General features: G+C 43.7%; 1 protein-coding gene across 1 annotated transcript in view; it reads right to left on the bottom strand.

The window, feature by feature from the left end:
- The window catches only part of COL5A2 (collagen type V alpha 2 chain), a 182321-nt gene that overhangs the window by 43899 nt on the left and 122818 nt on the right, over positions 1-15604 (bottom strand). The window contains exons 19-25 of the mRNA XM_083703922.1: positions 12015-12068; positions 7662-7760; positions 6477-6521; positions 5461-5559; positions 4134-4187; positions 1760-1867; positions 483-536 (exon numbers count right to left, since the gene is read on the bottom strand). Coding sequence (XP_083560048.1) covers positions 483-536; positions 1760-1867; positions 4134-4187; positions 5461-5559; positions 6477-6521; positions 7662-7760; positions 12015-12068 — 513 coding nt within the window. The remainder of the gene's footprint in view (positions 1-482; positions 537-1759; positions 1868-4133; positions 4188-5460; positions 5560-6476; positions 6522-7661; positions 7761-12014; positions 12069-15604) is intronic.

A 15604-nucleotide genomic window follows, 5' to 3' on the forward strand; every position in this document is an offset into this window, starting at 1 on the left:
GGCAGTCGTGGCATACATGAAGAACCTCTGGTCTACTTTTCCTATTTCTTCTCCTGTCAAGCCATGAAAGGGATCCAGAAGGAGTTGCTTCTGTCCAGACATCCAGACAGCGGCTAGGCCATAGCACTCCTCAAGTCAGTGACCCCACAGGAGTTTTCCTATTTGATATATGTCATAGGACCTCCGTGTCATCAGGTTGACCCAATTTTTACTTCCAGTAAATATACTGGATATCAGCGGTTGTACCCAATGCCTATGCCATACATCTGACATCTGCAGTCAATAAATTTGTGGCCTGGTTTGATCCAAGCCATTGCTGTGTGTCATTTCTTTGGCTATGGGGCAGCGGGTGGCTGCGACACCAGGGCATGTAATTGCACCATGATAATCCAGCATTTCTACTAAGCCTGCCTCCCATTATTAAGTGCCTTAATCTACATACTTCACTTAACTACAATGAACAGTCTTTCATGCCAACTTACCTTTGGTCCTGGCAAGCCATCGGAACCTGGAAAGCCACGATTTCCAGGAGGACCCTACAGAATCAAAGATGTGCCATTTATTTTTTTAGAAATGGATTAAATATCTAAACATTGCTTGCAAATGTTTATTGCTGTAAACTGCTTTGAGGTTTTTCTTAAAAATATAAAGCTATATAGAAATTTTAAAAATAATAATATCAAAACTGCAGATTGCACAAATGTAAAACACAGATGATTCGTAATTTGGTAATTGCAAAGATCCATGACGATTGCTCCAAAAATTATGATGGGGGTGGATCTGTAGGCGCAGACCATCCCCCGATTCAATATAGTTTGTTAAGAAAATTCCCAAACTCTGATCCACGGGCGACTCTGGGTCATTTCTCTATGGTAGTCTATCTTAAAGTTTTTATGTGTTTATATGCCTACTGTATTTTTAAACTTAAAATCCATCATTGTATATTGTTTTAAATGTTTGTATTCCTTTTGGGGTTGTAGTTCCATTTGTGTTTCACAAGCTGGTCTCTGACCGTAATAAATTTCATGTTTCATGATGGAGGTGGAGATGCTCCTTCAGGTATACAGGACCGAGGCCATTTAGCGCTTTAAAGGTCAGCACCAACACTTTGAATTGTGCTCAGAAACGTACTGGGAGCCAATGTAGGTCTTTCAGGACCAGTGTTATATGGTCTCGGCAGCCACTCCCAGTCACCAGTCTAGCTGCCTCATTCTGGATTAGTTGCAGTTTCCGGGTCACCCTCAAAGGTAGCCCCATATAGAGCGCATTGCAGTAGTCCAAGCAGGAGATAACTAGAGCATGTTCCACTCTGGCAAGGCAGTCTGTGGGCAGGTAGGGTCTCAGCCGGCGTACCAGATGGAGCTGGTAGACAGCTGCCCTGGACACAGAATTGACCTGTGCCTCAATGGACAGCTGTGAGTCCAAAATGACTCCTATGCTGCGCACCTGGTCCTTCAGGGGCACAGTTACCCCATTCAGGACCAGGGAGTCCTCCACACCTGCCTGCCCCCTGTCCCCCCAAAACAGTACTTCTGTCTTGTCAGGATTCAACCTCATTCTGTTAGCCACCATCCATCCTCCAACCACCTCCAGACACAGGACAGTCAAATTGTCAGTTATTGCAATTTTACCACAGTAGTTTATAAAATGTGGGTTTTATGCCTCGGGAACAAAAAGAAACCTGCCTGGAGCTTTTGAACAGAATCTAGGCAAAGCTACTTAGGTCTTCGTTTGCTTTTTAATTTGTTTTCTTCCTTACCCTTTCTCCCACAGGTCCAGGAGGGCCAACTGACCCTGGGTCGCCACGAGGACCTCTTTTCCCTTCTTCACCAACAGGGCCAATTGGACCCTGAGGGCCATGTGGACCCTAGAGGAGAAGAAAAATCCATTTTTAAAAGATATGCAAGTACCCATGAGTCATTCATATAATCAGGCATACAAAGACAAACATTCATTTCCAACATGACAGATAGCCATGGCTGTATGTTTAAAATGCTGTGTTTCCTTTTCCGTTTCAGCAGCAGAAGCTAATGTTGCATGAAGGATGCCTGAATGGACTGCATTTCTATAATAATCCTTAACGGTTGTTTCCTTGCTTGCATAAATTCTAAGGTTCCGGCAATTCTGGAACACAGGCCAATCAGCATTAGAGGGAATTAATTCTATAATTACTCAGAATTCTATCATTACTAATTGTGTGATATATCCATAAACCTTCCATTCAGAACAAAATTGTGTTTCTGTATACACAAGCTAAATGAATAATGTGCATTTTCAAAACTCAGCTGCAAACATGGGAAGCAAATTCCTAAGCAACACAACAATCATTTATCTACAGAACAATTCCACCTATGTTGGTTTGGAGGTTAACTTTGATAGTAAAGCAGTGATTCAGAGAATCTACATGCAACTGGCAGTGAATAGGATCAGGTAGGTAGCCACGTTGGTCTGACGCAGTCGAAATAAATAAATAAAAATTAAGTTTTTGTGTGCATGCACACTTCTTCAGATACCTGAAGTGTGTATGCACATGAAAGCTTACACCCGGAACAAACTTAGTTGGTCTTGAAGGTGCTACTGGTCAAGTGAATAGAATGTTAGGATTTGACTAGTGAGACAAGATTTCAAATTCCTGATCACAATGACCACAAAGATCTCAGGTGGTCTTGGTCAAGCCACTATCAACCAGTCAAACCAACTTCACAAGAGATAATAACTTAGGTTGAAGCCCCCCCCCCCCCATTTATACTGTTCTCAGTTCCTTGGAAGAAGAGAGGAATACAAATGTGGTTGGTTAGGTAAGTAGGTAGGTATTTGGGGTGGTTTTTTTTAATGTACACTGTCCTAAGTGTCACCATTGCCTCCAGCTTGGAGAATTCAACACATCTGACAAAAACACTAGCCAAAATCAGGGGTCCCGCAAACGCTATTGCTGATCATTTTTCATTGACCAGCAGAAACAGCTGGGGTCAATACATGCCATCTTGGGCATCCCAAAGTTGTATCTAAGGCAATCTTTCACGAGATTAACTACACAATGCATTTTACCTGACTATATTTTTGCAATTGGAAATAAAATTAAGTGGAGTTAGATTTGTTTATGAGCGGATGCTGCATGCAAGTGATACAGTGCAGTTTATACTTATTACCGATGTATTAACTATAACCAATCAGCATATTTTTGAAACCTGTGCATGTTTATTCGGAAGTAATTTGATGTGGTGTGCTCCCAGGTCACAGCCACGTCTGATCTTTTAGAGTCAAGGTCATCTGAAGCCCTTGTTGACAGACGCAGTGTCAGAACTATGCAATGCATCAGCAAATTGCAGTAATTAGAACAATGTTTGGATTAACTTCTATTGTGAGGCATTTGGTGTGTGTGTGTGTGTGTGCGTGTGTGTGTGCGTGTGTGTCTGCGTGTGTGTGTATAATACATACACACAAACACACACGCACACACACACACACACACATAAAATGGGAAGAGCACAAGTTGCTCATGCATTTCCAGTTAATGAATCCATTGTTCTTAATGGAATTGTATGTTATATTAGCAGCGATTTTTTCCTTTAGTAAGGTAAAGGTAAAGGGACCCCTGACCATTAGGTCCAGTCGTAACCGACTCTGGGGTTGTGGCGCTCATCTCGCTTTACTGGCCGAGGGAGCCGGCGTATAGCTTCCGGGTCATATGGCCAGCAGGACTAAGCCACTTCTGGAGAGCCAGAGCAGCGAACGGAAACGCCGTTTACCTTCCCGCCGGAGCGGTACCTATTTATCTACCTGCACTTTGATGTGCTTTTGAACTGCTAGGTTGGCAGGAGCAGGGACTGAACAACGGGAGCTCACCCCGTCACGGGGATTCAAACTGATCGGCAAGTCCGAGGCTCTGTGGTTTAACCCACAGCGCCACCCACGTCCCTTCAGTACATGGAGTTAAATTATGAGGTGTTAAGCAGAGTAGGATTCCTGAAGCCCAAAAAATTCCCAAGGTCAAGGTTAACATTGTTTCTTCAAAGCCAGCAGGTGCAACAGATTGTGCAATCAAGTCTGAAGTATGTTAGAGAGGGAAATGTGTTCTTTTGAAAGAAGAAAATCTAAGGATAGCTCCTAGAAGATATGTTTGGAAGACTTACCGGTTCACCTTTAGGGCCTGCTTCTCCTTTGAAACCGGGCACACCAGGATCTCCCTGAAAGTAAATATCAGCCATTAAAACAGTAATCAGTGCCGCTGGGTTTGTCAAACATGATAGGGATAACACTGACCGATGATAACATTTAATGTTAGAAAACATTGTGTTAGATTTCTTTTTCTTTTTTAAGGAAAGTCATTTAAATAAAATCACAATGATTTTTGTGAATTATTGGTAATTGGTTGGATTCTACTACAGTCCTGTCAACAGAAGCATTGTACATTGACTTCCACTTGTGTATTAGGGCCTCCCCCCTCTCCTCGCCATGTGTTCCCATCCAAAATTGGCTCAGGGGTTAGGAGAACCCTCAGAACAACTCGTAGGGTGAGGAGAAGAGGAATTGTTTCTTCTGGCAAGCCAAAATGCTTGCACTGACTAAATGATCACCTTGGCACGACACTGAACTCCTCTGAGCATCTGCTGATCTACTCTATATACCTCTATATACCCTGTTCTCAATGACACACTAGCAGTGACACTGTGGCTGAGACACCACTGTAGTAAATTGTATCATGTGTCTAATATTTTTCAGTTTAGTACCAGGATATAAATTATGGCTCATGTGCTATTTAACACCTGCGCAAATGTACCTCAGTCGTTCTGTAGGCAGACAAATTGCTGTTTTGTCAAATGTCTGGACGCTTGAACGAAATGTCTTTTACGAAAAGGAGGGGTCAGTAAAATAAAGGCCAATTGTCAAGAGCCACCTAGACTGGAGCCAGCAGCCTTTGTCTGCTGGGACACTATGAGGGTCGGTGGTTTGAGCCCCACTTTGGGCGAAAGGTTCCTGCATTTCAGGAGCCCTTCCAATGCTACAATTCTACAGCTCTGTGTGCAGTTCCCTCCGTGTGGTGAATGACAGAACTCGCTTCTGGAAAGTAAAGCGTTCATGGGCTCTGGTCAGCCAGGCTGGTCAATGGTTCCTCTTGAATAGTAAGAGCTGTGAGAGATTTCCTGTTGAGAAGCAATGGTCTCCCTGGCCCTGATGTGTTTTGATGCTTTGCTCCATTCAAACGCTCGGCTTTGTTCCTCAGCTTTGACACTTGACTTTGTTCCTCAGCTCCAAGTCCCTAGCACCACTTCTGGTTCCAGGTTCTGGCTCAGCCCTGGTAGGAATATGCCTAAGAATTATTGAAACGAACCTATCTCACTTGAATTGCCTCTCCATTTCGTCGGTACTCAGTGATCATAGGCACTATAAGCTGGCAATAGCAACACCAGTACCCTGTAGAATATTGTACCATTTCCAATGTGAGGGGAACATCATTACCATTTGCCCTCTGATGCCAGGGGGACCTGTGCTGCCTTGTGGTCCTGGAGAACCAAGAGGTCCTGGTGAGCCAGGTGGACCTGAAGTGCCTGGAGAGCCCTAGAAGACATATAAATATGGTTGACAACATATACATAAGGAAAGACATGCCATCATCATCATCATATCACCACCTGGTTTATGCTAGAGTAATAAAAAAAAATTTGTTATTTAGGGGAATTGAATTTAATTCTAAATTATATACCGGAAATGTGGGAGATTACAAGGGTTCAAAAAAATGGATGTACCGTGCCATATTGGAAGCAAAAAAACCTTGTTTTGATGAATTGGAAGAGCCGCAAAAAGATTCCATTGAGCACATGGATTGACAATATGGACAGACTAGCTACATACAAACGAATTGCATGTCAACGCAAATTAAGAATGGATAAATATGAAGAAATTTGGAGAGAATACTTAAGCGATAAGGCGGACAGTGGTGCGAAGTAGGGGGAGGAGAGGTGGGGAAATATTGTTAAAAAGGTGTAGTTCTAGGTATATCAGTACTCAAATCTGAATTGTTAAATTGTGTTGTTAGTGTTATTGTGGTTTTTGTTGTATGTGTTTTTTGTGGCTGTTGTTTGTATTGAAAAAAATGATTAAATAAATTTAAAAAAACAGCTAAAAAAATAAGGAAAGACATGCCACCACCACCATCATCATATCACCACCTGGTTTTTGCCTGGTGCCTAAAGATATGGAATGAAGGCACCAGACAAAACTCCCTGAAGAGAGCATTCCAGAAACAGGGAGCCACAGCAGAAAGGGCCCATTCTCATGTTGCCACCCTCCAGACATCTCATGGAGGAGGCACACAAAGAAGGGCCTCAGAAGATATCTCAGAGTCCAGGTAGGTTCATATGGAGAGAGGCGGTCCTTGAGCTACAGAAGTCCTGAGCCATTTAAGGCTTTCTAGGTCAAAAGCAGCACTTTGAATTGGGCCCAGAAACTATTTGGTAGCTTATATGATCACTTACCGATGGCCCTTTAGTACCTGGGGAACCATCCGTACCGGGGGAGCCCTAAATGGAGAGTAAGATATATTATCGTTAGCAACAAGCTTCAGCATTCATTCACACCTTCTTTGAAAAACAAGAAGCAAGAGGAAAATGTGCAGATGTTACGTAGCTTAAACAATGGAAATTTCAGTATTTCTCAGACTGAACACACCTCTGCAGCTGTAAATAAAATCAAAGGCAGTCAAGATTGATCTAATACTTTGTGGACATGTGTCATCTGTGTATCATAAGCAACTACCTTGGAGCCACACAAGACAGTGGTGTGCGTTAGCTGCAACCACCTTGGGCAGATCCCTACCATACCTTCAAAGTGCAGCCGTCTTGAGATATTTGCTGATGCCAATTAAAAATATTTAATATCTTTTTCATATCCAAATTCATTTGCTCATTTAATTATCTACTTTAAATATACACTCTTATGAATCTGCAGGTTATTACAATAATCCTGCCAATGTTTTTATCTGTTTGCAATTTATCTGTAAATATTCAAAAAAACATTTCCATTCTTTTATATAAAAAAAGTCTGTTATCTCGATTTCTTATTCTTCGGGTAAGTTTTGCCATTTCTGCATATTTCATAAGCTTTTGTATCCATTCTTCCTTTACTGGGACTCCCCCTTCTTTCTATTACAGATTATTAATTCTCTAGTGACCCATTTACTATGCTAGGGGGTCACCAACTTGGCTCCTGCAGATGCACATCTGCCTGCAGAGGACTTGCCCCACCACTGTGCCACTGAAATTAGACTTGAGAGAAGTGTTCTACTGCAAGCAATCTAACAGGTTGTGAGCTTTGAATGGTGCCCATGATAGCTTCTCCTCTTTGCAAATGTGTTCATGGGCCGAGAAAGGTTGGCAGCCCCTGAACTATGCATTCAATTATACATCAGGGAAATTGTGGCCTGGCTGTCGCTGTGGAAGAGTGTCTCGAATTGTAGCTCACATGCCTGAATATACTTCCACATGGATGCACACATACAAATCCCTTTACATCAAAACCAAGATGTCAAAAAGAAAGGTTCTAAAATAGAAACATTCAGTGTGAGCTGCCACTTGCAATCCTGTAGTAGCAGAGATCAGACCGCCTCAACAAAAATTAGGACTCATGAAACGCTCAGGTATTGAAAAGTCTGATGAACTTACAGGAAGACCAAATGTTCCTGCAGGACCTGGCAGACCTGTTTCACCTCTTTGTCCCTGAGGACCTTCTGGACCACGTGCACCTGTTGGACCAGCTTCACCCTGAAAAAAAGGTGGGGGAGAAATGCATTGTTTCTGAATATTAACCACCACCATTAAGAGAAAGATGCTGGCAGCGATTGACAGCTCTGGGATTAAACTGCAAAGAGAATATCACTGTAGCAGAGCAGCAGTCTGGTCTGCTCACACCTGCATCTGGTTGAAGTTCGTGTGGTGGGACACAGCCATGAAACCACTCTCCTGAAACTGGTGAGGTTAGGGTAAAGGGGACCCCTGACCGTTAGGTCCAGTCGTGGCCGACTTTGGGGTTGCGACGGTCACCTTGCTTTATTGGCCGAGGGAGCCGGCATACAGCTTCCGGGTCATGTGGCCTGCAAGACTAAGCCGCTTCTGGCGAACCAGAGCAGTGCATGGAAATGCCGTTTACCTTCCTGCCGGAGCGGTACCTATTTATCTACTTGCACTTTGACATGCTTTCCAACTGCTAGGTTGGCAGGAGCAGGGACCGAGCAACGGGAGCTCACCCCGTCACGGGGATTCGAACTGCCGACCTTCTGATCGGCAAGTCCTAGGCTCTGTGGTTTAACCCACAGCACCACCTGCGTCCTCAGGTGGTGTGGTTACAGCCTGCCAGATGGGGATGGGGCAGGGCAGCAGTGAGTTCGAGGCCACAGGGACACACCCATGGAGCCAATTCCTTTTTAAAAAATCCAGTTTCCCCAACTTCCAATTTTCCATGTTTAAGGAAGTGAACACTTCCAAATAAAGATGCTGCAGAATCCATGCAATAGATGCACTACTAGTGGCCGATCACGTTCATAAAAATAATCTTCAAATCATGTTAAACGCTATAAACTTGCAGAAGACACATTGCATATGTTTGGTGTATTCCTTAATGCAATGTGAGATCATTCCATCGAAAGTGAGAATCTTAGCCAACACTTCTTTAAACAAAAAAACAAAAACCCCAAAACCACATACTTGCTGCCTTTCGCCAAGTTCCTTCCCATGCCGACATTGTTTCAGTCTGTCCCTATTCCCTGCTCTGGCCCATCCATTAAAAGGATTGTTACTTAATCCCTTAAATTACTGCATTGACTAATGATTGTTTAGCGAGAACGGCCAACTGTAAATACAGCGCAAAACATCTGCTAGGCTGATTAGTCCTTGCGCTGTTCTCTCCAAGGACATGGCTACCAGATGTTTGCGGTGATGAGATTTTAAGAACTTCGGGACAGAGAAAAAGTTCAGCAGCTTGGCCTCCACCACTCCGCAGAGCGATGTCAGCAATGCTTTCTCTTTTGTGCGCACACAGTAAGGAAGAGGGGAAAGCACAGAAGGGTGCTAGGAAAGAAAAGAACTTTCTTCCCACTAAGAAGCCTTTACGGTCCAAGTAAGTATCTGTTAATCCCAGCTGGGGAAGGTGGCCAACCCTATTAGCACTGCCGGGTTTCACATTCCAGGACATGGGTGGCCAGGTGGAAAAAGAGGACAGGGCTTCTGAACCTTTAATAGTTCTGTAAAATAGGGAATTTGGGCAGGCAGAGCTCATGATGTCTTGATCAATCAAGGGTTGGCTCCACTGGTGCTTTTGCAACACACTAACCTCACTGCCGGGACGCGGGTGGCGCTGTGGGTTAAACCACAGAGCCTAGGACTTGCCGATCGGAAGGTTGGCGGTTCAAATCCCCCGCGACAGGGTGAGCTCCCGTTGCTCAGGCCCTGCTCCTGCCAACCTAGCAGTTCAAAAGCACGTCAAAGTGCAAGTAGATAAACAGGTACCACTCCAGCAGGAAGGTAAATGGCATTTCCGTGCGCTGCTCTGGTTCGCCAGAAGCGGCTTAGTCATGCTGGCCAATAAAGCAAGATGAGCGCAGCAACCCCAGAGTCGGTCACAACTGGACCAAATGGTCAGGGGTCCCTTTACCTTTACCTAACTTCACTTCCGCTTCACACCTCCCAGCTCTGTGTCCTGTATGAAGCAGTGACACAGGTAGTCGGAGGCAGAGGCGTAGGAAGGGGAGTGTGCTGGGGGCGGACCACTCTGGGTGTCATTGCTGAGGTGGCTGACATTTGGTGCACCGCACACCCATGACTCCGAAGCCTACCCCAAGCCATCGGGGGAAGGGGGAAGCTGCAAGGCTTTGTCAGCGGCCGTTGCCCCACGCTCCCGGGCTGCTGTAGGAGGCAGGCAGGCAGAGAGAAGATGGGAAGGAGGCAGGTGAGCAAACAAGCAGAGGGAGGAGGGAAGGAAAGAAGCAAAAGCTCCCTCAACTCAGGACCCAAATGCTGGAATGCACAGGGGGAGAGGTGGGTGTGAGAGCAAAGTTAGGGGGAAAAGTTTTAAGTACTTATGCTCACAATGTTAAGTAAATAAACCAGAAAATAACACTTGCAACTGTAAGTATATTATTTTTCCTTCTTTTAAAAAGTTCAATGTGGGGAGGTGACAAAAAATATTCTGCACCAGGTACCACCTGACCTTGCTACGCCTCTGGTCAGAGGTCTGGTGAGCACCACTGCCTTATTCCACTACCCACAACCGGTAGATCACTTGTGAATAGGACAGGGGCACAAAAGTAAAATGTCACTGCAAATGTGATGTCACCACAATCAATAAGCACTCGGAATTTCCTTGGAATTGGTCATAGAAAGGAGAATTTCCCTTAAGTTCTCCTCTTGTGGTCAAGGGTTCAGGTTGGGGCGATAAAAACAGTGGCCCCATTTCTAGGCCCCATCTAGTCTGCACAACACACATGCATACACCCACACATATAACGTGCTTCTTTAAGGGGAAACAGACGCTGAAATGAAATGAAAATTCAGAGCAACAAGTGCAAATGATGAAGGGTAAGACCCAACACAAATTCAGTATATTTACATGCTTTTCCCAGTTAAAACTATTCAGAAAATACAGTCCATTGGGAAAGTGCCCCCCCCAAAATACCCTTTGAAATAAAAATACAGTGGTAGGTACTTTTCCCAGGACTCTTCCTCAAAATACTTGCTTGTGCCTTTAGGCTATAAAGAATGACAACTCTCCTACAGACCCAACATTCTTAAATGCAAAGTTTAAAAGCACACTAGAAAAATAACCATGAGAAAACTATAGCCTGCCACTGAGGCCAAATAAAAAAATGAAGTAATAAAAGAAAGAAACTAGATCCAGCATTATTAAAAACTAATACTATCCTAGTGTTGAAGATAGGGGTGTGTTTTCACTATTATAATTCTTTCATCTAAATGGACCTCTCCTGTAGGTTTGTTTTTTAAAACAAAAAAGCTGAGCATGGGAGAAGATGAGCTAACACCAACTTTGCATGAGAACAGGGCTGCTTTATGACACCATATAAATGAGGAAAACCTGGCTGTTTAGCTTTTTCTGCAGTTCATTATTCTGTGGCACAGGAAGAGCCCCAGGTGCATTGCCAACTCATGTTAAAATGAATTGCACTTCCAGCTGTTTCGGTTTCCTAAGGGATGCTGCAACCAGATCTATCCAGCTAAATAACACCACACACACAAACTTAAAAAAGGGGGGAGACACGCAATGCATATAGAAGCTTCGCTCAATAGCACACTTAAATCTCTTCTGTGACTTCGCTTCTTAATATTATTGTCGGATATGTTCATATGTATCACTTCAAACAGCCTGTGCCCATATTAACTTTGGCAGTAAAGCAGTCTTTGCTGTTCACACAGTTGCTTCAGCAAGGAGTTAATAAATGCAGGTTCTCTTTGTGCCCAGGCTAAGAAGGAAAGGAAGAGCTGATCCTTATTCCCATACATAGGCCTGGTTCACAACACCACTTTAAGCTAAACCATGGCTTAGTGCTGGAGACTCCCAGAGAGGACATTGCAGCTGTTTTGCTCCTCCCTGGCCATCCTGCTGCAAAGCTGTGCATGGTTTGACTTAGCCATGGTTTAACTTAGCATGTCATCCAAACCTAGGTTCACAGTTCAGCTCTCCCAAACTACAAGCCATTAGCCTTAGAACACACCTGGCCAAAATTCATGGTTAGTTTGGAGAAAGCTAAACCACGAGTTCGTGTTTGGATGACGCACTAAGACCAGGATCTAGCAACAAATGATGGATGAACTGATTGTTTCTACACCAAATAATCATGGTTGATTTTGAATCATTGGGGTTTACTCCTGAGTAAACTTTCTTAGAATTGGGGTGCCAGGGATATTTTATCTCCTTGTTCAGAAACATAAATTTGCATATTAGAAGATGCAGTACAGAAAAAGTGGAGAGATATTTCCCTAACAGAATCGAACCAAAACATGACTTACCTTCCTGCCAGGAATGCCTGGAAAACCTGGTGAACCAGCAATACCAAGGGGACCCTACAACAAGGAGATAGTAAACATAATTGAGCACATGTTCTCCTTATCATCTCTACCAGACAACATGATGGTGGGAAAAAACATACTTGGCATTTAAAAGTCAGCTTAAAGTAGTAACTTTCACCAAAATGATTAGCTAACAATGTGTCCTGCCTTTTCTTCTGGGAAAGGCTGGTTTTCTGATGATTGTGCAGATTTTCCCAGTGAATTTACAATGTGATTGAACATGGCTGCTTGATCAACATGCAGTTTCCAACCCAGGCTCCACGAGGACATCTGCCCAATGTCAATAAATGTTCTTCACAAGGAATAAGCAATCCATGATAGATCTCTTAGGGCAGCAAACTACAACCAAGATATTTGGAAGTACTTTGTTGTTGTTTAGTTGTTTAGTCGTGTCCGACTCTTTGTGACCCCATGGACCAAAGCATGCCAGGCACTCCTGTCTTCCACTGCCTCCCGCAGTTTGGTCAAACTCATGCTGGTAGCTTCGAGAACACTATCCAACCATCTCATTTTCTGTCGTCCCCTTCTCCTTGTGCCCTCCATCTTTCCCAACATCAGGGTCTTTTCCAGGGAGGCTTCTCATCTCATGAGGTGGCCAAAGTATTGGAGCCTCAGCTTCACGATCTGTCCTTCCAGTGAGCACTCAGGGCTGATTTCCTTCAGAATGGAGAGGTTTGATCTTCTTGCAGTCCATGGGACTCTCAAGAGTCTCCTCCAGCACCATAATTCAAAAGCATCAATTCTTCAGCGATCATCCTTCTTTATGGTCCAGCTTTCACTTCCATACATCACTACTGGGGAAACCATAGCTTTTACTATACGGACCTTTGTTGGCAAGGTGATGTCTCTACACTGAAAGTACTAGGCGAGTCCTTTTCAGAATTCAATTCAATGAATATTCACTTTCTGTGGAGAAAATGAATTATGAATGGGAGACATATTGACATTAAATATGTCTACGCCAGGCAAAATCTAAAAATCTAAATAGGGCAACACCTTTATTAACAGCAAACAAAAAATTTCAAAGAAGTGAGGAAGTTTTTTTAGTCATCAGAGCTCTCCATTGAGTTGGATGCCAATGAAACAAAATGTGTGTGAGTGTGTGGAGGGAATGTTACAGCCATTTTTTGCAGCTGGTGTCCGATTGGAATTAGGCCCTCAGCTGCTATGCATGCAGCATTAGTAAACCAGGGATCTTTGGCCTAAGCAGCTGCTGCCTTGGGTGTGTTGACACTGTACATGTAATAGATGAGAGCCCACACTCCTTGTATAGACACCAGCAGCCTGGGACACTGTGTGAGTCATTTTTTCTTACACCTTTGCCATCATGTTCTAACAGAGTCTTATTGTCGTAGCTTCACATGTTGAGAAAATTAAGCACAGGTCAGTCCTGGGATTGGCATTCGATCTGTCAAATCTTCAAAGCTGAAAGCTTGTTCCATAAATATGCAATCCGATATTGGGAGAATCTGGTTTACTGTGATCCAGAAATACTCGGCTGAAACGAGCATTGCGGGCTGAGCCATGGTGAATTTCGCAACAGATAAATGTTAGTATAAAACTCAAAAGAAAATGATAAAATGCTCAGCTTTGTTGGGAAGGTGAGCCAAGTTTCATGTTCAAGGTCTGTAAGGCACATGGAATCATTCCATCAAAATAAAACAACAGCAAAAAGCATGATGTTCTGCAGAATGAACCATCATGGATCAAATGTCATAGGACTTCAGATCTCCAAAGTTTAGAATGAAATCCATTTTCATATTCATCAGCAGTATCAAGCGTCACCCCTGCATGTGTGAACTGCTCTCCAGCACTCCTAATTTTAGTACAGTCCACCCAGAAAGTAATATACTGAGACAATAGCAGTGTCTATGGTTGCTATTCTTGCAGAAAAGTTATTTTCCATCCTCTTAGGGAGACTTGGATATTTCTCTTTCATGTTCTTCCACAGAATTAACCAATATTTTCTGGCTTGATATATAGAGGAAAAACTTCTAAGGGCTTTTGTAGTGCTTTTTGTTTCTTTGGCTATGCTGAAGAGATAGATTGTCTAGACAAGCTCTGGGTAGCACCACACAGCGGCCATAAACATTTACCACCACTTCAAAATGTTCACTGCTCCCCAGTGATTTCCTTTCCTTTCCTTTTTGCTGGCTTGGCACCTTCTGGAAGAACAAGAGGCACTCACACACTGTAAAATAATGCCTTGTTATAAAGGACGCTTCTCCTGGCAATCTCAGTAAGAAGTATGATTTGTTCCAGAAATTAATTCATGATGAGAGCATCATTTGCCATGAAGCCTTGTACTGAATTTTCTTAAAGCATCACTACAACAGCTCAACATTCATATAGATAAACAGTGAACCCAGTTCTCCAAACATCAGCCCTTACATACAGATGAGGAAGGCATCAGCAGGGTTGGGGGGAGCCCAAGGTTTGTGGAAGCACAAAAATAAACACCGAAGAGAGAAAACCCTGAAACAACCCAATGGAAACTGAGAAGGTTCAGTAGCCACAAAAGGCTGGCTGAAATATAACATGTACTTGTCAAAACTCAGACTGTGTATACACTATGCCTTTAAAGCACAACCACACATACACACCACAAAGGATTCTGGGCACTGTAGTTTGTTAAGGGTTGCTGGGAAATGTATCTCTGTGAGAGGTAAACTACAGTGCCCAGAATTCTTTGGGGGAGGGGGAGTACTTCAAATGTGCTTTAAAAGTACAGCAGCACTCCCAGTTATCGGCTGCAACGCTATTATCAGAATTGGATCTAGCCATTTTCGACTGGAAACAAATTGGACAGACCATCTTGAATCTATGCGTTGACAAGAAGGCCGCTCCGCTTGCCAGCAGGGAGGTGTTGCATACTGGCCACAGGCTCTATCCAAGCACAGCAGGGGCATAGAAATGCCCCCGCGCCATGAGCCCATCAGGGACCCTGGGGGAGCTCTCAGTTGATATACATCAACAGGGCTGCCCCTACTGGTGGTTGACCCTTACTGGACTTCCTGCATGGTGCGCAGGAGTCAGATATAGTCAGTTCAATTCCAATGCCTAAGCCAATACCACTCACATTCTGTAACCAATAAAGTCGTGGCCTTAATTCACCCATTAACCTAAAATACTGTGCCCATGTGTTTTATTATTCAACAAATGGGGGAGCTTGGGGCCTTGACATGCAATAATTGCTTGCCATTTCTATGATGAGCCCTTTGTTAAACTACGGGTAGGCTCCATTTTTAGCAAATCAGATTGTATTAGAATGAATGATAAATATTTTTTGGTCTTCTATCCGGAAACTGAATCAGAATCGTGGACCTTAACTCGTGGTGATCAAACCTGGTGGCAAGTGGGGCGCAAGCCAAGCACCAAGTAAAGATAATGCCACTCTACTGAACAAGAAAGCACATGTGGTCATGTGCCCTGATGTGGCATTGCCTGATAAGAAGCAGGCAGGAGAACAGTTCTGGAGAGGCAGGGGCAAGTGGAGGTCTACCTGACCCTACATCATCCCCCTACATCAA

Source organism: Podarcis gaigeae (genome assembly GCF_964106915.1).
Source record: "Podarcis gaigeae genome assembly, chromosome: 1".
NCBI classification, from domain to species: Eukaryota; Metazoa; Chordata; class Lepidosauria; order Squamata; family Lacertidae; genus Podarcis; species Podarcis gaigeae.